Source organism: Falco peregrinus, chromosome 4 (genome assembly GCF_023634155.1).
Source record: "Falco peregrinus isolate bFalPer1 chromosome 4, bFalPer1.pri, whole genome shotgun sequence".
Classification (NCBI taxonomy): domain Eukaryota; kingdom Metazoa; phylum Chordata; class Aves; order Falconiformes; family Falconidae; genus Falco; species Falco peregrinus.
This window is the reverse complement of record NC_073724.1, coordinates 112832384-112855579: the sequence shown is the minus strand read 5'-3', so window position 1 is coordinate 112855579 and position 23196 is coordinate 112832384. Positions and strand designations below refer to the sequence as shown.

At 39.3% G+C, this 23196-nt stretch overlaps 1 protein-coding gene across 1 annotated transcript; it reads right to left on the bottom strand.

The window, feature by feature from the left end:
* Positions 1–298: 298 nt before the first annotated feature.
* Positions 299–22857, bottom strand: RAB38 (RAB38, member RAS oncogene family). Its single transcript, XM_027779410.2, has 3 exons — positions 22598–22857; positions 14388–14668; positions 299–4504 (listed from the first exon to the last, which is right to left on the bottom strand). Exons 1-3 carry the CDS (start codon positions 22800–22802, stop codon positions 4352–4354), a joined length of 639 nt encoding a protein of 212 aa, XP_027635211.1. The 5' UTR covers positions 22803–22857; the 3' UTR covers positions 299–4351.
* Between the last annotated feature and the right edge of the window lie 339 nt (positions 22858–23196).

The window sequence follows — 23196 nt, the reverse complement described above, 5'->3', positions numbered from 1 at the left end:
TTTCAAAACACTCATATTCCATGTTTTGTCAGAAATATAATCTTTTATTACAATAGAACCTGCAGTCACATGCATAAATATTGTTGCAGTAAAATATATTTTCATTGATTGTTTCCTGGCAATTGACATAAAATTGCATTTCCTGCATGTATTTACCAATTTCACTTCATCCAGCTAGACAAGCTGTTGTAAGAAGTAAAACAAAACTGCTATTTAAACATGCACCTTCAGCCTCCCTCCCTCCTTCTCTCCCTCCCTCCCTCTTTCCCTCCCCTTTTATATGGTCAGGTAGGTTAAAATAGAAGCCCCCTCCCCAAAAAAAAATAAAAATCTGAAAAGATAATATTGATATACAACAATTCAAGCTGCATACTCAAGGTACTGTTGGGAAAAACGATTCCTGAATAGAAAAGTTCAATGAACGTACGTGATCTAAAAAAAAATGGTGCATAAGAAGATACAGAGCCTGATTTTTCAGAGTCTAAGTGACTTTTGTTGAAAGCTCAACTTGGTCAAATAAAATATGATCTTTCTGTAATAATAGAGTAATATTTGCCTTTCACTCCATCCATTTTCCTATCAGTAGTAAGTATATGCTTCCCAAGGTATCTAGTTCAGTAGATCATGATATTTTTTTTTTTTTTTTTGTATGGAGCTTCTAAGACGGAAAATGAAGTACATCCTGTTGTTACTAGTGTTGTGGATGAGCTGGAAAATGAAGCCTTCGGGTGGAAATGCTCAAGAAACACTTTTCATGAGTGTTTCAGGCTGGTGTCTCATGCCTGGCACCTCATCTACCCATCAGCTTGTGGTTCTAGGTGCTGGGACTCTCAGGGGGTTGGTTATGGAGAAATAGAATGGAATCTAATTTTAAATCCACTTTGCAGTATCTTTGCCCACTTGGAAGGCAATAGAGACTTGTGTTTTCTATTACTTATTGTAAACAGAAGGGGAAAATATTTAATTTTGAAATCGCCATGCAATTAAGATACTGGTCCCTAATGATGAGCAAAGAGGACATAACACAGAATATATCAATAAAAACTGAGGAAATCCAACCTGTTAGGGACTGACAGAGTATAATTACATTTTATATTTGTTCCTGAAAGGGTACTGGCACAAATTAAAATTTTTATTCTGGCCTGCCTATGACAACCCCTTCTAAAAAGGCTCTGTTTGCTAGATACCCAGGTGGCATTCACACATTTATTGCATTATAGAAAGAGACTTGACAGATTTTTATCACTTCAGTACAAATAAAAATGAATATTTGGAATTATGTAACCTCCTAAGGAGGCCTGATTTTTCATGAGACTGTTCTAATACTTATGGTGTAAGTATGTATAACTTCAGAACTTACAGCTTATACAATCCTTAGTGTAGAAATTAGCCAAACTCTGTCCACCATCTCCCAGAGGTGGAAATTCTGCCCAACAACTGTAACTGCAGTGAAACCTGACACATCAGAATCAAAGGGAATAAATTATGAGTTCATAGTTTAAAGAAGGTTTATACAATAGAGTGAAGAAAAAAAAATGTTCTATATTGTGGTGTTTTATTTATGTGGGGTTTTTTAATTACTGTTATACCAGATCTTTAGCCATAGCTGTCAAAATGAAAATGAAAGTTACCGTTATAACTAATGAATATTGGCTACAAGCCACAAAAGACAAGTGATCTGAATATAACTAAAACACATTAGCAGCTGCTATGCTCATTGCAAGTTGAGCAACAAAATATTTTTTGGAAGAAATGACAGCTTTGTCTGCTTCACCTGAGGCATCCAGATTTATAAGTAAAGTATTGGGTTCAAATGATGAAAACTTAACCCTTTGGAAGCCATCTGAGGTGCTGGTGTTCCCCACAGTGTTGGCTCAAGGTGTGAACAGTTACCCTTCATAAGGCATCCATACAACTTGACTTAAATAATGCTTTATATTTGAAATTACTGACCTGGCACTACTTCTGAATTGCAGCTTTGTTACTGACATTTTGAAACTAGTACCATGACATCTATGCAGCCACAGTTTCTGTTTGCAACCCATCTGCAGTTAATCTAATGATCCCATGCAATCACACATCGCTTTATAACCTCGACTAGGTTAACTGAGGTGGAATAATTGAAGCTAATTGTTGCAGCACAGAGAAGCCAGCCCTGGATAGATTTAGAACATTAAGGCATTACAGCACCATGTATTTATGCTAGAGGGCACTCATATTTCATTCTGAGCAGTAAGAGAGCTTGGCATTTGTATAACATATATCTTCAGAGCACAATGCCAACAGCAACTTTCAAAGAGTGCTGTGAGGTAGGTGTGTACATCAATCCCTATTTTACAGGTGAGGAAACTGAGGCAGAAAGGTTATTTAACCCACATCACAGCAGCTGTTAAAGGATGTTTAACACAGGTGTTAAAGGACAGCACTGCAATCAAGACAACTTGAAAATTACTCTCTTCAAAGGAAGCCAGCTCATGATATATATGGATCCTTACATGTATATGTGCATGTGGATTAATTTTCAATGTCAATTTTTACTTTTAAAACACAGATCTTGATCTCTTATTCTAAAATTCTGTGACAAGCATATATTGATGTAAGGCTTTAGGAAGAGCACATAAAGGGCTGTCTCTGTCCTTGGCTCTCCTCTGCAGTGCCTCTACAGTAACAGATCAGTTAGTGGTATAATCATAGCATCATTTAGTTTGGAAAAGAACTTTAAGATCATCAAGTCCAGCTGTAAACCTAACACCACCAAGAATGGGATGAACTTCAGAGGCACACGAACCCCATAGCTCTTACAGGGTAAGGTCATTTTGAGGATTTTAGTTGGGTGGGTTTTTTTTTCATTTTTCCTACCCAACACCTATTTACTAGCCTTTGAGAGTTTCACTCCTTCAGTTCCAGCTAAGTGTTCAGTGAAGTATTGTACTGACGCCTGCAAACACAAGACACCAGGAGGTTCTGCCTCTTCCGCTCCACAGTGTTACACACCTCTAAGGAGAGAAACCCATCTCAGAAGACAGCTCCTGCCGCTGAGAATTCACAGCTTAGGAAGGAAAAGGCTGAGTAGGAACAGAAAATGCAAGTGATTTGTCTGTGGCAGGAGACAGGCAAAGTTTGTCTTGCAGGGACTTGCAACCAGAGGTCAAGACTTCTTGTCTAGGTACACTTGTCTGAGCAGCCCCACCAATCTGCATGTTTTGTGAGGCTCTGAAAATCAACCACTTCATTTCCACAGCATAGCTGAGCAAATTCTGCACATATTCCAGGAGTGTTTCTTAGGACTGTTTCATTTTGCTTCCTGTGATCATTCATACAATTGTGGGGTTTATGTTCTCAGAAAGCAAATACCCTACTATTCGACAGATGCATTCCTGAAAAGTTCCGCTATTACTTTATAGTGTGGATCGTGAATTTTCCCATGAGAATCAATGTAATGGAGGGATGCATTCAGGGACCTGTAGAATATACATAGTTTAAACACAAAGAGAAATCTGTGGCATGATGGATGGAGAGGCAGGAACAAAATCAGCGTTTTTCAGAGGAAATGCTGGCTTTATAGAATAGATAACCTTTCTGAGAACTCTCAGCTGCTTCACCTATGAGACTGTACCCCTGATGCCCCATTTTGTCACCCCTCACCCTTAACTTGTTCCATTTTGCTTCATCTGAAGACGATGCTAACAACTATGAGAGTGTAACTCTTCAGAAAGAGGGAGCCAATACTGCATCAAGGTTCAGTCTCAGAACTTGGTATTTTCTGGAGAACTGAATGATGTGAAAAGTTGCTTCGTGTTCAGTCCTGCTACTTCATCCAGGAGACTGAACTTGCAATGGGAAGATTTCAGTGTGGGCATTCTTGTTGCCTCTTTCTGAACAGCTATATTTTCATTGTCATCATCTTCCTTATACGAAACAAGATCACTCAAGTTTGAGGGATGACAAAATGGTATAATGATGATGGTTGCCTGGTCAAGGTACTGAGAAGACAGGCCAGAGGACCAATGGGCAAGTAGGGTCTTGCTGCAGTCACATCACAGATAGGAGCTTTCAGAAACCACACTGCAAGGAAATAGGTTTTGTTATCACTGGTGGTGCTACCCAACTGGGCAAACACAGCCGTCACCGTGAATCTTATTTGACCAATAGCCAAAGACAGTTTTGAATAGTTGCTATCAAAGAACAGCTCATAATAAATTTTAGCTGTCAAAAAATTACAGAAAAAATTAAGTATATTTTTGAGAAAATGACAATCTGCTTATGGAAAATCTGGACAGGATGGGTACGTTGGATAAAATATAAATCCTGAATCATAGCTGTTCAGGTTGTGTAATAGTCTGGAAGTCTCTTAGGATTTAAAGCAAGCTGAACAACTGACAATCTTGGAGGAATTCAAGTGTGGTTTTATAATATCTGGTTCAATAGACTGAACTGGATCACTCTCACTCGCAATTATGTGTTTCACCAAGCATCTGGAAGCTTCATTGATGTTTATATTTTCCTGCAAGTGAAAAAGAAAGAGAGGTTGATTAGTCAATATTAATTACACCATGCTGCATATTTCCTATGCATAATCAAACTTTTCTCTAGGCAACATCAAAAGTTTACTTTCCTTAATAAACAGCTTTCAGAAATTGACTGTATTAAATAATGCTTACTGTAGTTTTTAAGTTAGTTAGTTTTTACATATATTATGATTCATATCTCATTGAAATTATACACAAAGCTCATTTTAAATTACCCCAAACTCTTGGTGATTTAATTGCTTTAATAAACTAAACAAACAAATGCCAGAGGGATGGTAAAGACAGATGCCTGAAGTAAAGCTCCAGATTCTGTATTTCACTGCTTGAATAACTGTTACTCTGATGTTCAAATTATTAATTACCTATCAGCAACTACAGGCATCGATAGCACTTATTTTTTAAAGCCTTTTCTGCAGTTTCAAGATTTCTGTATGCAGTGCTCACAATGAAACTAGATTCATTGAATAAATGGATCAACTGAAACAACCTCAAGTTATTCACAAAACAGTAAAAAATGTTCTGTATCATTTGGAGTCCTCATTTTTTGTTGAGGCTGACCTATCCCAAATGTATTGCTTCAGAAGTGATATACCACTGTTGGTTTCATTTGTAAGACTGAAATCCTCAGTCTAGGGGTTTGGAATTCAAGGCAAAGCACATCTTTTTCAACACATGGCTTACTTCAATAGCTTATTTAACTTGCAGCAACCCTTACTCTGTAGAATAAGCAAAGCTGAAGCAGCCTGACCAGTGAGACACAGCTCCACACAGCATATAAAATAAGCAGTAATACGGAGTAAAGGATTTTTTTTTAATGACAGCCACTGATTTGTTTGGATTTGCTTTCAGGCATAAAAAGACACTCTTCTACTATCACCACTGGTAACTTATTTTATGTGACAGGAGATAGAAACCTCACTCTAGCGTCAATCCTCAGTGAAATCGTAACACACACCCACATATATACATACAGAAATGCATACCAATACATATCTGTATGTATTTATGTATATGCACATACTTCTCTTGCTCCATGAATATTATGTTTTTATTTGCAATCGAAGACTACCCAGGTTTCCAAGCTGAATGTTCCAAGTCTGTTGTACTGAGACCACAAACACCCATGCACACAATGCCATGAAGTCTACCTTCACCAAATGCTCAGCATCAATTCAGCATCATTAATAAAATAACCTGTAAAATTTAACATGTGAAACATCTTTTTTAATGTGTATGTTCAAAAAAAGTCAGATGAAATGTTTAAATATGAAGTTCAGCTATAAGAGACACTAGAGCACATGTCTGTGTGTGTTTCAGTACAGATGGTCGGAGTTATATGAAGCTCAAAGTCTGAAGTAATGGACTCTGTGAGGCTGATTTCTAGTCCCCTTGAAATCAATGGCAAAGCCCCACAAATTCCATTAACTATCCCTTTGCACCACCTGGGGATCTAAATGAGAATGTTAATTAGTGCCAAGATTTCATAGGTTTCTTCAGCTACACAAGTGAACTTAAATATTTGATCTTTGACCTGTAAAGGTTATCAGTTGGTTGTAAAAATCCAAATCTTTAGACAAGTCATTTACATACTAACCCCTGGAAAGTAATACAGAGCTGGAAAACAGCTCTGTACTGAGATGTTAAAATGTTACTGTATCACATGGCACTTTCAGACCAGACAAGCAAATTCCTCAAGCGTGCACCAAATGTCTTTTTCAGAACACTGTGAAATTTCATTAGAAAGAATAAGCAGTGAAAAATATCTCTCGGTACTGCTTAGAAAACTGAAGAGAAAACAGGATTGTTAAATGCACAAAAACACACACATAAGAATCTTTTGAATTGTGTTGTCCTTTATCAACGGACTGATAAGCCTTTAATTTACCCATGTGTTGATTCTTGCTTGGGACGCCAGCATGTATTTTTTCAATAATGTCTTAGGGACTATCTGAGATTGTGCCCATATTGATTAATGTTCAGGTGTATTCACAGCAACCCTCTTTGTTAGATTTAAGGCCAGCATTTTCTAAGAGTGGGAAAGGGGGAAAAAATCCAAGCTCACAAAAGCATAAAATAGGTATAGGTGTACATCCCTCTAGAAGTACATGTGTCAGACCCAAGCCTAAAAATTAAGAAGGAAAAAAAAAATGTTGTTTTTCTTCAGCCAGAACTCAAAGAAAAATGAAATGGGATTATTAAACTTCTTTTTAAACCTCTATAGCTTTCTGGGGGAAGAAAGCCAAATTTGAACATGCAAGTATTGTTTTGACATAAAAAGGCAAAATATTTAGGTTTGGGAATAGGTAAATTAAAAGCTTCTTTTTTTCTGCATTGATTTTTCTCCTTTTAAATAAAATTATTTACCAAATTTGAGCCATATCCCTTATTACAGTGTTAATTGCATTTTAGATTGAGTTTACTGTTTCCTTGGTAGGTGTCTGCCTAGATCTACTGAACATCTGTGAAGTGGGATTAGACGCAGATAGAGATCATCCCCAGCTCTGGCCATTCCACCTGAAAAGGCTTCTGCTTTCAGTCCGTGCCCACCTTCCTCTCTGCCAGGGTATCATCGCTTCAGATGCGCCTGCTGAGCTCTCACCTCTTCAAGCAAAATGTGCTGGTTTGTGAGAATTCACTATTTAAAGCATTTGCCCCCATGAGACTCAATTTCTGCCTTTTGTTCCGTATGAGAGAAAAGGAATAAAAAGTCCTGCCCGTAGTGTGTGTTGGATCAGAGGCATTTTCTCAGCCTGAACGTTTACATGAACTGCCTAAGCTGTGTGGGTGAAAATTTCTGCTGGGGTACAAGGGGAGCGGAAAGGCAGGGTGACCCGGTAGAGAGCACAGCTGGTTTTGGGCTTGTGTCTCGCTCCAGCCTTCTCCCATGGTTCAGACAACAACTGGTACATGGTATGGAGAAGTGACACATTAAGTCACTTGCTGCAAGGAGCCTGTGCTTGTGCCAACAAAGCAACACCTGCTGTGCCAGCTCCATGCCCTGACCGCTTCCTTTCCCATGCTACTAGTGCCTTTCGTTACAACGCTGATCCCACGGTGCCCACTTCGTGTCCTAGGTCTGTGGATCAGGCATTGCTGTATTCTGGTCTGTCTAATGAAATATTGATTTCTGCACCTCTCCTCCTCCAGCATGTTTTGCAAAGGAAAAATCAATATTCTGCTAGGCAGCAAAGCAGCTGCAGACAGTAGAAGGTGATCTGCTATCCAGACACAGACACCCAGAGACCTGGTAATTTTAGAGAGCAGGAGGTGTTGAAAGGCAGTCTAGGGAAGGACAGAGAAAAAGGAGCAGGTGAAAATCCACCCAACAAATACAAAGAAACCAGCAATCACGGTGTAAGATTGGACAGAGAAGAGTAATCACAAACATCTTACTAATTGTACTGAAACATGGTAAAAGCCCCACTTATGTCTAAAAATAAAATTAATTATGTTTCCAAAAAGAAAGATAATATAGGTGAGACAACAGTATGAAACAATGTCATTCAGAGGGTCTCTAAGTTGAAATGCCTTAACTGTCATCTCCCTTATAGCGCTTTTGCTCTACACAAAACACCGTAGGAGTTGTCCTGATTGCTGCAGTTCACTTTTTCTTTTTCCTCTCCTCTCCTCTCCTCTCCTCTCCTCTCCTCTCCTCTCCTCCAAAAAGGATCTTACCTGTATCATGGTGCCTTTGTTGCTATCAGTCCTCTCTTACCGCTTTTGCTCTGCTTCTCACATTGACATCCTCATTTAGCGTGCTAGTTTTTATGAAACCCTTTTCTGAGCATCTCTTCTTACCCTGTCCTCTGAGGTGCCTAACCCATTCCTGTGACTTTTGTGCCTCAGTAGCCCCAGCACCTGAAACACACTGTCACAGTCAGCGATGCAAGAGCTAAATCACGAATCCAGCCCTAAGTGACTTACCCCGCCTGTCTGCCAGAGCAAGGACCTGAACCCAGCTCCTGTGATGATGTTTGGCCACTTGAGTCAGTCTTTCACTTGACCCCATCAAGAAGGAATGCAAAAGTGAAAATCAGCACATGCTACTCCTTATTGTATTACCAAAGAAAGCAAGGCAAAGAAAATTACTCTGAGCAATCTCTGAAAGCCAGAAAGGAACGCTGAAAGACACAAATGAAATTATAGTTTGCTCTGTAGATCGATCTCCTTCAGATGTGTTGTTCCGAAGGGCAGTTTTATGGAATGGATAGCAACTCAGTGCAGGGAGGGAGAGCTGAATGATTTAAAACCTTTGAACCTATTGCTATGGGAAATAATGTCGCAGTCTTGTAATGCAACAATCAACAGGAAGGAAAAGAAATACTTTATTGAAAGTGTCTCAAAGCAGTACAGAAGCTCAGCAAGCTTCTTTGCATTCTGGATTGCCTTCCCCCTTATCTGTCATCTCCAATGCAGATGCAGAACATTAACATTTAGAACATTCCATTTTAATATATGAAATAAAACCCCACAGACTACCCTGGCTCTTAGTTCTTTACAGAGAAGGAAGGCATTTGCTAGTTTTATGGGCCTGTTTCACTTCCAGATGAACCTTTTCCTTCTGTGCCATGCAGGTATCTTAGATTTGTCTGTCTGGTTGTTTTCTGGTACAAAGCTGCTCCCTTTCTGCATTTGGGTAGTTTCTTTCTCTGACTGAATCTGATGCTTCTGCATCTTACCTTGCAGTCAGGGTGAACAACAACACGTATGCAGGCGCAGCTGGCTAACATGGACACTTGGGGAGGTCTGAGCCAGCACTGCTTAGAGACACAACCTTGGGCTCTACTACTGGAGTTGAAAGGAATCTAGTTCCCTTAAGTAAACATTTAAAAATTCTGAAATATTCAGGTATTAGATGCAAGCCCAGTGAGAATCACATAGCTTCCACCTTTTGATTCTATAATGTGCTAAAATCCAGAAGCAGGGAAATTACTTTCAGGATGTTTTAACCCTGGAGCAAGGAATCTGAGGGAATGGCTCCACACGCACACTTAGCAGAGCTCCCTTGGAAATTGCTGGCAGCAGCATCTTATTCAGATGTGCCATATTGCTGTGGTAATGTTTTCCTAGAAACACAACCATACGAGTTAAAAACAATCTAGATGAATGAACATGAAATTCATGGATGTCAACTTCTGTGACTGCAACTCTTTGAGAACGAGGTAATTTCTGTGATCGAGTTCTTACAGCTGGTTGGATATTCTGCAACAAAATTGTTTGACTAAATGACCTTCCAAACTCAACCATTTTGTGATTCTGTTAATTTCCAGCTTTTGGCCAGCACTAAAGAATTTATTTCATAAAAGTGATCCAGAGAGCTACAGGACAGCTCATACGTGTAGGATAATCTGAATCAACTTCTCTTAGTTACAGGAAATGAACTCTGCAGAGGATTCCGCACGGTGACTGTATATCTGAACTGAAAGCGCCTGCCTTAGGTGTCAGCTTCATTTCTTGGTTTATGGCGGAAGCTTAAATATTTGCCTAGCTGTGTGCAGTGAGATTCATTAGACTTTTTTTTCTGAGTAAATTAAAAGGACACTGTGAGGAGCCGTACCTCTCTAAGTGGGTCTGGCCGTATCAGATGGATTGCTTTGGTTTCAGTTACCAGATCAGCAGATCAGCTGTAGTGTGTCAGACTCATTCAAATAAATGTCCAAACCTCAGATATCTTTATGGAAATCAAAACTGTATATCCTGTTCTTCTGCAAGTCTACCATATAGATTTTTTTTTTCCAACTTTTATAATAATTGTCCAGTCAGAAGAACTGAAGAATTTGTCATTTAAACAAGGGCTAACAGAGTTTGGTTTATTCACAGAGCTCACTGGTAAGATGAGCAGAATTGCTGTCCTTGCTTTGTGGAGGAAGAGGCTGGACCAGAGGAGAGAGTGACTTTCTGAAGGTCACCTGGTAGATCAGTGATGGAGAGGACTCCTGATTCCTAGTCCAGCATTTGGGCACTATGACAGACTGTGGACTGTCTGTCAGACAAGAGCTGGAGGAAGGACATGTTATTACCCACTTTTCCAAGAGAAGCAAAGATTCTGTAACTTTTTCCTCATCCAAATAGGATGTATCCAAATAGCCCAGAGACTCGGAGTTTATTCAGTCTCCAGGCTGTGATGCTCAGCAGACAACAAGCTGTGTGCTTAAGCTAGTTTGGTTAGGATCTGAAAGGCACAGCTACCACCCCTTCTGGGGAACTGGGACAAAATGTGAGTGTCTTTTCACCTAATTCTTTATTTCTAACAGCTGAATTACAGCAGGGAAAAGAGGAACTTGGGCACAATCACAGCACAGCTGTGGTTGGTTGTAAGGTATTTCAAGTTATTTCTGGAGTAGGTGTTTTCAAGAACATTTAGTTTTGCCTGACTTGTCTGTTTTGATGCATAATTTCCATTTTCTTCATAAAGTGATAATAAGCTTGAAATTGCTGCTTTTCTAATCCAAGTCAAAAGGTCACCTCTTTGAACTAGAAATTGTGGTGAGAACAATTTAAAGGCTTGGAAATGTGAGTGGACCTCTCAGCTACTCTGGCCACATGCTGGATAATCAGATGTGTGACAGGAAGGAGAAACTTCCCTCCTTTTTAAAAAAAATGCCTCTTTCACAGTAGAAATTTATTAAAGAATTTACAGTTAAGGGTTATTCCGTTACTATCTGGGTATGTGCCTTTCAGACTGCAATCCATATGAGCAAACTAAATATGTATATATAAAAAAGATCAGGCTCTCGGCTGGATGTATGGTGATATGTATAACTCGTGACGTGATAACGTTGTGCTATTGCCCAGCAAGTCCTTTCTTACATGGCAAACTACCAGAACAAATTCTTCTGCCTTCGTAGGGAGCAGAAGATTGGAACAGGCTATTTCCTTCAGATTAATGTAAGAATCAAAACTAATACATGAGAATGCATTAGGTGGCTCAAATGTTTTATATTGAAGTCGTTAACTTTAGAAAAATAGCACCAGGGAATAATGCAGTGATGGGTTTTGGTGTAATCTGCCAATGCTACAGACAAAAATCTCAGACCATTGACAGCTTGAAATATGGTAGGTACATACACAGCATGCTACTCTGCAAGGGAACCAGAACTAAAAGATGTATTTTTGTAAGTAATCACCTTTGTTTTTCCAAAATGCATAAATCATATCCAGTTTGCTCTGAAGGCAATAACATTTCCAAGCACGTCTGCAGAAAACCTCTGGAGATCTAATTATTCCAGGATACCACAAAAAAGAGTTATTTCTTATTTGAACTGCTAAAACTGCTAGCTGCAATATGATGACTTCTCTGTCAGTATTATTTCGCTTCAGAAAAGGGTTTCTGCTCTCTACAGCAAACATAGCTAGGTTTTTATTTTCCCCAGACCCAAGTTCAATTATTTAATATACCCTAGGCTGAAAGAATACCAGGTACATGTAACATCCAATATTCTAAAACAGCACTAATAATAATTCTTGTTTAAAAAAAAAAAAGTAGGCTTTAGTTCAGAACTTAGACCAGGTGGGAAAATTATTCTGATCTAACTTAGCCTACACATTGTGATTCTACCGTCTTTCATAGAATTATTCTTCTTTACATCATTTTAAAGTCAGGAGCCTCCAATTCTCGGTGGAAATCAGGTGTGGGGATTGCAGAATAACAGTTTCTAGCCTTTAGTCTATATCAGCAGCGAACAGTCTGATAACAGAGTTATGTGTTCTTAACTCCCACTGCTCCCTTCACAGTGGCTTTTGAAGACCAGTCTTGTCGTAACTGGATTTCTTTCTGTTCCTACATGATTGCATGGATAACCTGAGGACAGCTTGGGCTTCTGAGTTAAATAAAGTAGGAAGAAGCTAGATATTTCCTTCATTAAAAATAACTCAGAATCTGAATTCTACGTGGCTTAGAAAGACTTGGAAAAATTTTCCTCTGTTTTTAAACTTTACATGTCCTTTATACTTCCATAGTTTTGCCCAAGACTGGATCCATCCTCACAGTAAAACCTCTTTGTGACCTTTGAAATTGTTTGTACATTCATACCATGTCATGACCTGCAACGGCCCTTGGCCCAATAAATGTGGCTGTTCTTTTAAGAAGTGGACAGATGCTTGATGTATGGAATTCAGTGGACAGATTCCCTTCTCAAAGGCCGAAGAGCAGTGACCGGCTGCATGACTTTGCTAATCCAAACCTAGAATAATGAAACTATAGCCCTGTATCCTTTAAACAATGGTCCATCCTGTTCCCTCTCATTCCTCTGAAAGTCTTTTAGATGCTAGCATTTTAAAACAACTTGCGATTCATATCTCTGCACATGATTTTTGCAGTGGTTTTGCCCTCAGGCCTCAGTTTTCAGTGAATTAGTTCTTGTCCTAGGAAATGTCCACTCATGTACATGTCAGAAATGAAGAAAAAGTAATGTTGAAGAAAACAGCCATATACAGTGCTACACATCACTGGTGAACTGGATTCTAAATATTAAATTCTAAATAAACCAGATATTTCCTGTTATTTGTGGCCTGAAAGACAATTAGACACCTAATAAAATATTGAAAAGGGCCAGAATATATCTATCTATCTATATATATATATATAAATAAATAAAGAAATAATAATAATTTGTGCTGTAAACCCCTAACTCTCCACACCTTTACTGACAGCTGCCATTCCAAATGCTTCACTCTCTGGGTTTTCTTTTTCTTTTCTTTCTTTCTTTTTTTCCGCACCCGCCCCAACCCCGCCCTGCAGAATAATTAGCTTTCTGCCTTAATTATTATGAAGAACCTGATGTAAGAGAGCTTGTCCTGTTTTTTAAACCAGAACTAGACACTTTGAAATATTAGTGCTTAAAGAAGGAGGGAGTCAAGACTAGAAAAGTAAAATACAAGTATACACTCCAAAGTTTCTTAAATAACTCTAATAAAGTGTTTAAAAGAAACTGAACAATTGAATGTAGCTTTCAGCCTACTAACAATCTAGGTCAAAGCAGACTTATAGATTGCTTATATTTATAACATCCAAACGTTCCCCAGAGCTGTTAATGATGACACCAACTTTCATTATCGAAGAAGACAATAAACACAATATCCATTGAATTGTTGTGTTCAAATCAATATTTCACATGCCAGCTTTCCAAATCTTGCATGTGCTGAGATTATCTGAGAAATCCCAAATTGATATACAGGATCACTGTACCTTGGGCCTTTATACTCTAAAAGTCTCAGTGCCCTTTCTAATTTTTATCTCCATTTTCTTATAGGTGCCCAGGAAATCTGTGCCGAGGCAAGGAATTGAACCTCAGAGCAGCTCATTCGGCACTTTGACCACTGAACTTTCCTTCCTCCCCAGATATGTGATTTTTTTCAAAGGCTGTTGAGAATGAGAGCTCGTTAACAATAGGCATCGTACAAGTGCTACAGTAGACTGACTTTTTTTCTGGAAGATAGTACAATAAAGCTATTGACTCTGATCAGCATTTCTCAGGCATAGTGGTTATATAAATATTTTGAGATAATATTAACAGTTAAGATTTATGAAAAATATCCTCATATCATTCATAAGAGGCAGCTTTTGTGCCTTGCCAAAGGTCATCTTCCTCCCCAAGCTATTATGCAGTAAGTTGTTGACCAGATACATATTTTACTGCTGGCCTATGATTAGAGCAGCAGCATTTCAGAATGTCACATATAATTTGCCTTGCAATAAAAGGCCTAAAAGAAATAGAAATGTGTTAATTTAAAAGTTCACCTTTAATTAATTCCATCAAAGAGGAGCTTTGCAAGGTACACATTTCAACTGAGTGAAGTATTTTACAAGCTAATTTCTCTGTGCTTGGAGAAACATTCAAAAAGAAATGGAAACATTACCTTGGCTGATGTTTCGAACCAGCCCACGAACCCATTCTCTTTGCAGAACTGATCCATCTTGATGCCGTTGTTCACGAGAACATCTATTCCCTGGTCGCATTTGTTTGCTAAGAGGACTGTCGGCACAGGTTTTCCATTTGGAAGAACCAACTTAGAGTCCAAATCCTCCTTCCATTTTGTCACTGCTTCAAATGTTGCAGGTCTCGTAACATCAAAGACAATAAATGCCCCCATGGCCTCTCTGTAATATACCCTGGTCATGTTTCCAAATCTTTCCTGACCTGTGATAAAGAAAGTAGGAGGGGGAAAAAAAACCACCGCCTTGTAAAAATCATTGCTTCCAATCTAGGTCAATATTTCACATAGCAGGTTTTCTAAGAGAACGTTACTAAAGGTAGGACTTAATTTTGTAAGTCTCTGGAAAGCTACTCTTTGTCTAAATAATGACAAGTACCATGCTAGGCTCATTTGTATGAAAACGCAAAGGATTATATAGCATGAAAAAGGAGTTAGAAAGCAAACAGCCAAGGAAATTCAATAACTTTATGACAAGCTTGAACTTTAGTGTACAGTCTTATTAAGCTGCCAGATTTCTAGAGACGTGGACGGTACCAAGGGTCTTGGTGTACATTATAGGGATTTAAACAGGAGTCACAAAAATATCTAGGTACCAGATTGGAAACTTGTTGATGTTGTGGTATTTTGTGGGAAACATCTAACAGCCGATCTGCTCATGCACAAAGAGGATACTGCACATTCTCATGCAAGTGATAATAATCAACAGTAACATAATTAAGCTCTGGAGCCATACCAGGCATTACAGTCATTATGAATTTGCTTGTACTGGCAAACTAAAACACAGAGGTGAGAAAGGCAAATTTAAAGCCTTACAAACATGGAAAGTGTTCTAAGAAATAGCAGAGCAGCAGCAATATGAAGAGCTGTATTGCTCCAGTGAAAAGATCTGGGAGGAGATGTTTCACACTAGATCTGTTCAGAAGCCTCATGGGTTTTTTTCTAAATTCAGAATGTTTTCTGGGAAGTTTTTTACAATATTTTTGTGAGCTAACATCATATTGTATTCAAACTTGGACATTTGTAAATATCTATCATTTTATATGATTAACAGTGTAAAAATTAACACACTTGAGATCAGGATGTGGTATGTTGATCAGCTGTAGGTTTGTAAATATATAAGCTGTTTTCATGGGAACTTTGAAAAAATGTTTCCAAGAATGCAAATAAATTACACAGAGTTTTTCTTGAAGTGAAAAAATAGAATTTCCATGGATGTCTACTGCTGAGCTGCGATCCGAAAAAGTAGAATTGTAAATTCGTGAAACATCTCACAACAACAGCAGTCTTTAAGCAAGACAGCTCTTGTATTTCGCCATATGCTTTTATAGCTGAGCAAAGGTGCTATGGAAATAGACAACATTCAGTGGAAACGTGTTTCTAGCTTTATTTTCTCAACGTGCATAATCTTGAATAAGTTAGGAAGACGAGAAGATTGGCAGTCTGCTTCAGACCCTGGGAAGGTTACCTGTGGAGGTTTTATCTGATGGAAACTGTGCTGTCAAATGTAAGGCTGGATTGAGAACTGAAGAGTGCTGATTACTGGGCTTCCAGACCATGAAGTTTCAGTTAATGGAAATAGCACTGAACGCACTTATGGGGTCAAGACCATCTGTTTGTGATGTTTATCTTTGGTGTCATGCACCAGCTGTTGCAGGAAGGAGAAAGTCATTCACATGATACAGAAACCAAAAGCGGATGTCTGTCTGCTCCAAATTCATGTTAGATTTTTTTTTACCTTAAACAAACACTGTGTCCCATTGATAAAGCAAAACAGAAATATATAATTCCTGGGAAATATGAGGTCATATTGAAAATTTCTTATGGCTATGCTTTATTAAAATGTCTTATGATACCTATCAGTGGGCTAATCAGATAAATGGCTAAGTCATGTGCTATTCAATAATCTCCTTGTTGAGCAACTTTTTTTCATCTGCAAGAAGGTGCCTTCAAACAAAAGTCAAGGTCTGGTAGAAACTTAGCAGTGAGGCAAGCAGCAACGTAACAAGCAGTTTTCGAAGCATATTGTATTTCAGTTACACTTTCTACTTCTCATGCAAAGTTTGAGAGATGCTTGCACTCTAGATGAGATGTAGATGATGTAAGAACAGCTAAACTTGGGCTTTACACATAATTATTGGGACCCAGATCTCTAAGACAGGTGGGACACGTTGTCATGGAACATGAACTAAATTACTAATATGCATCATAAAATCACTAATCACAAACAAAGTTATTAGAGGAATAAAAGGCTCTCATGATGTGGTCTTCTGGCTAGTAGTGGCCCACAATGTTTTCACCTCCTGCTTCCCGCTGCTTTTGCAGATACTTAGGTTTTTCACTGCACAGAAAAGCCACCATGTTTGTAAAAGCAGCCTTATGCAGGATGACAGGGCTCACCACTTCCATTATCAATCCCTTCAAAGAAAGAGAAAGAATGGAGCTGCTGGCTGAATAAACTGCCTAACCCCTTTCTGAAGTGGTCTTTTTCCCCATCAGTTGCAATTAATACATGAACATACTTGGCATAAAGACATCGTGAAACTTTGAATGGAAAAAGAGGTGATTTGAAAACCAGAGACTTTTAGTTCTATGTCGTTTGCATAATTGCTTTACTTTTATTTCATTTAAATTGTGAAAAAGTGATCTCTAGCATTTGCATTGTGTTTGGAGAGCTACATATTTTGTCAGAGGGTCCAGGACAACTCTTTTTTTCCCCAAAGATTCTTCCTAATGTGAACAAACCCCTATCGTAATAGATGAGGATCCCAAAACTTTTTCATTTAGCAGAATTACTCATGAAAATAGGCACTGTTTGATGTATTAAAGGTGTCAGAATCTGGCCTTAGGTTTTCAGCAACACAATGGCTTAGGCAGTAATTAGGCTACAAAATAGATCGAGCATTGGGTATTCAGTGCTATCTCACAGGCAGCCTTGAGCATTAGGGTCTGTTTTATTGCAAGAGAGGTCGAGGAAGATGGGGTTTGCTTTTCATTGGAAAGGTAAGAAACTTGTGAAATGTTTGCTTGATCCTGCCCATGGTATTTTACTGCATCCCTTGCAAGGCCACTGGCATCTGGCATCAAACCCCACAAGTTTAATAGCCTTTGCCCACTGGGACAGTGCTTTACATTGGGATTCATCAGCCCTAATTTAGGTTCAAAAAAATTAGCTGGGTGTATCTAAGATCCATTTGTACTCAGAGACTGAGAAGAGGTATCTAGGGGCATCTTCTCAGCAAGGATAGACATTTAAGAGTGGTCACAACAGCTTCATTATGGAGGTATTTAACCTCTACCCTCAAGCCCCTGGTGAGCCCGGGGTGAGTAGCTTATACTCAGATGGTTCCGTACAAGATGTCTATTTGTTAAACCAGATGAATCCCAGCCCATCTTAAAGTGAACCCAGTGAGACCGAGATGCTAAAGCAACAAGATTTCCATTAAAGGACAGGATTCCCTGTCTGAATGGCACCTTCCTGAATGTTTATCCCAATCCAAGTGGCACTTCTGCAGCAGGGAAAGGTATTATTTTATGGGCTTAAAGCATCAAAAGCTGAATTATCATGGTTTATAAAAATACACCCCACATAAATTTGCCAGCATGGCTCGTACAGAAATCTGCAGATTTCACTAACCACTATGATCTCTGATAAAGTTATAAAAACTACTGATAAAGTGCTAAAACTCAGATAATTACCACCATCTTGCCCACCGCATCTAAAATGTAGTGCATGATAAAAGTTGATTAAAATTGCCTAATGCCCACTTTTACAATGGGTTTTACTTCTTGCCATCATCCTTCATCCTAAGAGGCAAAAGTTTCTGGGAACTACCATGCATTTACAGAGGGCCTTTAGCCAATGCTGAGAAGCTGGAAATTGTGTAGAAAATTTAGATATTTTTTACCTTTCACTTCAAAACAACTTGCAAAATTTTCACCTTTAAATTCAAGTTATCTTTACAGACTGAAACCTAAGCAAGCCTTGAGGTGGTGTTCACCACCCCAGAATGTGGAAAAGCAGGCTGTCAGCAGGATCAGGCCCATGGGTCCCACTGCAGATCTATACTGAAATAAACCCACCACAGCCAGGGACTTATTTGTGTTTGCAGAACAGTAATTTCAAGGTAACTTAGCCTTATAAATCACCATGACTATCTCATTTATGCATATGTACTGCAATGCTTAGCAGCCACTAAAAGCCTAAACCGCTGAGGATGTGCTGTGCCTGGCACTAGTGAACGGTCCATTTACTCCTTCTGGAGCATAACAGTCTTAAAATCTTTACAACTGCAGAGGCATTTGCCTGTATCTGTGCAAAGATTACTGTTTCTGAAGGTGAAAGTTGCAGGGAAAGGAAATGAAACTGTTCTTTCACTACCAGTATCGTATGGACACCTTCAATGCATTGGTTCAACTCTTTATGAGATGAGGAGCTTTGTAAAAGCAAACCACCATATTTTTGGTAGCAATGAATAAGCCAGCTCACACAGACTCAGCAGGGGGGATAATGGTGATGCTGACACTGCTGTGAAAAAGTAGCGGGGGGGGGAAGGCTCTGAAGTGCTGCTCTCTGCCCTCCGCTGCACTCCCAGACCCGCTCCCTGCAGTAAATCTGTAGCTAAAACTGGTCTGCAGAGAAATCTTGGGGCCATGTGGACATGAAACACAGACAGCAGCAGTGAGAGCAGCCTTGCAGAGAAGTGAATAGCAAACACACGTGGATCTACTGCCTGCAGTAGCTGGTTTCTTCAAAAGTGGTCCCAGCCTGCATCTGCAGGGCCCAACCCCACCACAGCAGCCTTGTTCAAAATATGGTTAAGAGTTTCTTTTAAAGCTTTCTTTCTAACTGTCTGTTAATGAATTTAAAGGATGCTCATGCAGAGGCAGCAGAAAAGATAAGGAAACAACCCCCCCCCCCCCAAAAAAAAATGACTGAGGAGCAAGATTTAAAGATGTAGGACACAGCAGTAGAGGTAATGGCACACTTTAAAAGGGACATGAACACCAAAACTGAGAATTTGGGACATTCAGTGAAATAAAGTGGAACTGCTTTGTGGACATTAAAGACAAGGAGGATTCTACCACATACATGTCCTCCCACACACTATAGTGAAAATTCAGTTACTTCAAACAGGCACTTCGCTGAATCAGACATAAATTCATAGATTTTAATGCCAGTGCTGTTACAGATATCATAACATCATAAACCATGAAGTTTTGTCCAATTATTCCTGTTTAACACACATAGCTTCAGAAATATATTATTTGTTAAAAAGCCCTCAAGCCTTAATGTAATAATATGCGATGCAGAACCTACCTTATCCCTGAATTAATTTTTCTAATGCTTAGTTATCCTTATTGTTCAGCATTTATCTCTCATCTAAATAAATGCAGTTTCATCATTTAGCTATTAGATCTTACTGTAGTTTTGTTTACCAAATTAAATGATACAGAAGAATACGTTACAGAAATATATACTACATTAACTATGAAATTAGATGGCACCGAATGAACTAAATTTGCTTTTCTTCTCATGTCTGTAAAGGGTAAACAAGGGTAAACTGCTTGGTCCTACCACAGATGGAGTATCACTCCTCCAGTGAAGTCACCACATATGTAAATCCTACTAATACTGTAGATAAGCTTGACACTAGTTTTACTCACAAGCTTTTTGAGAAAATTATTTCTAGATTGTCAAACAATTTACTACCCATTAATGTACATAGTGAAGTGCAATGAAGAGTACACATTACACTTAGTAGTAAGTTCACTGGCTGTATAATGTAGAGGGGGAGGAGAGGATGTAAGAGCTAAAATGATACCTAATATATCTATATACACACTCACACACGTATAAATATATATCAATATATAAATACTGACATGAAACATTAGTGATACATTTGCAGCATTTGCTTCAATTCAAGACGTCCTGAATCCTAAGCCAACATCCTTCAACTTGGTCAGAGACTGGAAATTTATTCCCTTACCCTGAAAGCTAAACAGGACCTACTAACAGAGATTCTCCCAAAAGAGAGAAGATGCTCTGAGACCAGAGGTTTTACTTTCCTCCCTCTTCTCCTTGCATATTTGTGTTTTGCAAGTGGTGATATATGACTAGCCACAGCCAGGATAAAACACTTCCATTCCCTCCATATTTCCAAACAGTTTTATTTTGCTTTCATTTTTAAACAACTTTTTTCTCACCAGCCAGATGCCTTACGGTAACTTCTATGCCAACACCACGCTGGTGTGACTTCAGTGAGCTGCTTACAAAACTTGTTTTCTATGTACAGCCATCAACAGCCAAAGCTCTTTACACAGAAGTCATTAAAACTGAGACAGCAACTCTTTATATTATCAGCCACTGTCTTGACCTTCACAGAGATGCTTTGAATTGAGCAATTCATATGAAATTTAGGACGGTGTTGTAATTCTCTCTGTCATGTGTGATAACTCAGAAAGCATGCTAGTCATTCAGTACTACAACTTGGTGTAATTGCTCCTGCAGCCTGACTGAAAGCTACATCATATGATTCACCAGCACATGATTAGTAGTGTAATAAATCTCTGAAACAAGGCAGGCAAAACACATTCGCTAAGTCCCTGATGCATTCAGAATTTACTATTAAATGATTTTTCTCATGCAGAACAGTTTTGCTGGATGTGTATGTATTTATTGTTGTAATTGGTCACTGGCGAGCAATAAAAGTAATGCTCTCCCCATTATTCCAACTTTTAATAAAAAGAAAACCGAGCATAAATGTATTGAATATCATAAACCCACAAGACTCTACCGATGTGTAAAAAAGCTGAGGTTATGCATGTTTTGCATAAAGCAGAGTCGTTGCATAAGTTTTAGTGCCTTGGTGCCAAATTCAGAGCCCAGACCCAAGGCAGCTCAGCGCAGAAGAAAGGCGCTCCCTCCTCCAATAAGAATGTCAAGAATTTTCTCATTTCACTAGTTTTGCTCAGTGCTGTGCCAGACTAGATCACTGAACCCCTAGCTCAGGCCACCGGCTGGCACAGTTGCCTAACAGCTGATATAATGTTCACCTTTATTCCCTACTTAACAAAGGTTAACTCCTTTATTGAATTCAAATTTTGAAATGCTCTCGCTTTTGCTGCAGGCCGTTGTGTTAGACCTATACATGGATTCCTGCCAACGTTAAATGAAAAATGATTACTTATAGCATGCAAATTATGCCGTCAAGATAAACTTGTATTTTGCAGACTGAATCCAAATTAATTGCTAGTAAGGGGGGGTGGCAAAAAAATTGTTGTGGTTTTAATTGGAGGCCAAAGATAAAAACTCCAAAGCACTGGCAGTAACAGTGACAAATTCTATGCTTTTTAATTATGTACGCATGCAAGGATAGCTGGACTTCTTTATTCTTTCTCTCCTGGCACAGAGTAAACTATCTTTTTTTTTTTTTCTTGACGTTTGAATAAGGACAAGTAAACATGAGTGAATACATTTTTAGCAACCAGGATTATTGCCAAACAGAAACACTTCTTTCTTCAAAGCATGTCAGAAGTTGTTTACGTTTCATTGGAGATAAGGAAAGAAGGTAGGAGAGAGAGGAAGGAAAGGAAGAAGGAAGGTGTTTTGAGAAAGAAATTTAGTGACACTTTTTCCTTATTTTTTTAACTATGATTTTAACCATTTTATTGAATGCTGCATCTCTTCCACTAAATTAAATCGATGTAACAGGAAATTCTTGTTTCTCTCCTGTCAGAGATCTGTTAGCATAATGAGGCAAGCTGAACAGCACCAGCTGCAGGGGAAGGACTGGGGCATTTGGAGAGAGGTGCCCGTGTCCCCACACGTGTTTAAGGGCTTGGGAGAAAAAATCAGACAGAGCAGGTTTCACTCTGACACCCCTTCTTTGGGGGGCTGCTAGCTTTAGGGAAACTCCAGAGTGTTCATCTGCTCTTTTTCTCTTTTAGAAAGGTTTTAGAAGGCTTTAGAAAGTTTTTAGAAAGTTTAGAAGTTCTCTCTCCTCAGTCTCCTCTCCCTCACTGCACAGGCACTGGTAGTTTCCAGCAGAAAGACCAGTACAAATGAATTTGGGTGTATATTTTGTATTGTCTCTGGATGGGTTATGGGGCAAATGGTTCTCTGTACTCACCCGCAATATCCCAGAGCTGCAGCCGTACCACGGTGTCAGCATCCCAGCTCAGCACCTTCAAGGCAAAGTCCACTCCAATGGTGGCCCGGTAATGGGGGGAGAAGTTCTGGTGGACATAACGTTTGATGATGCTGGTTTTGCCCACTCCCAGGTCCCCAATCACCAGCAGCTTGTAGAGGTGCTCCTTCTGATTCTGCTTCTGCATCTTTCCTGTGGCTGCGGCTGCTCCCTGCGAACTGATTGCATGCTCTGCCCCAGGAATCCTGCCAGCCCAAGGGGGAGAGAGGGAGTGAAGAACTGGGGAGGGAAGGAGAGCAAGGTAGGTGGAGGCTCTTTCCCTTTGTACAGAAGCAGGATCACCAGGTCCAGCAGGCAGCCCTGCTGGGAGATGAAGTAAGCAAGGGACTGGGGGAATAAAGTCTCCCAGAAAGTTTTGTGCGTATGTGTGTAAAGGTCAGCACGAGGTGTGTCTGGGATTAGTCTGGCTACCAAAGACTTTGCAGGAAAATTCATGCAACAATCCTGTTCCCGGTTTCACCCCCACTGGAAGGATAGTGATTCTGTTCTGTACTAGTTGTACACACTCATTTTTAATCACT

Coding starts and splice junctions, on each gene's coding strand:
- RAB38 (XM_027779410.2), bottom strand. CDS start 22,802: ATGCAGAAGCAGAATCAGAAGGAGCACCTCTACAAGCTGCTGGTGATT. Junction 14,669..22,597: donor GCAGCTCTGGGATATTGCGG/GTGAGTACAGAG, acceptor TCTTTATCACAG/GTCAGGAAAGATTTGGAAAC. Junction 4,505..14,387: donor GGTTCGAAACATCAGCCAAG/GTAATGTTTCCA, acceptor TTTCACTTGCAG/GAAAATATAAACATCAATGA.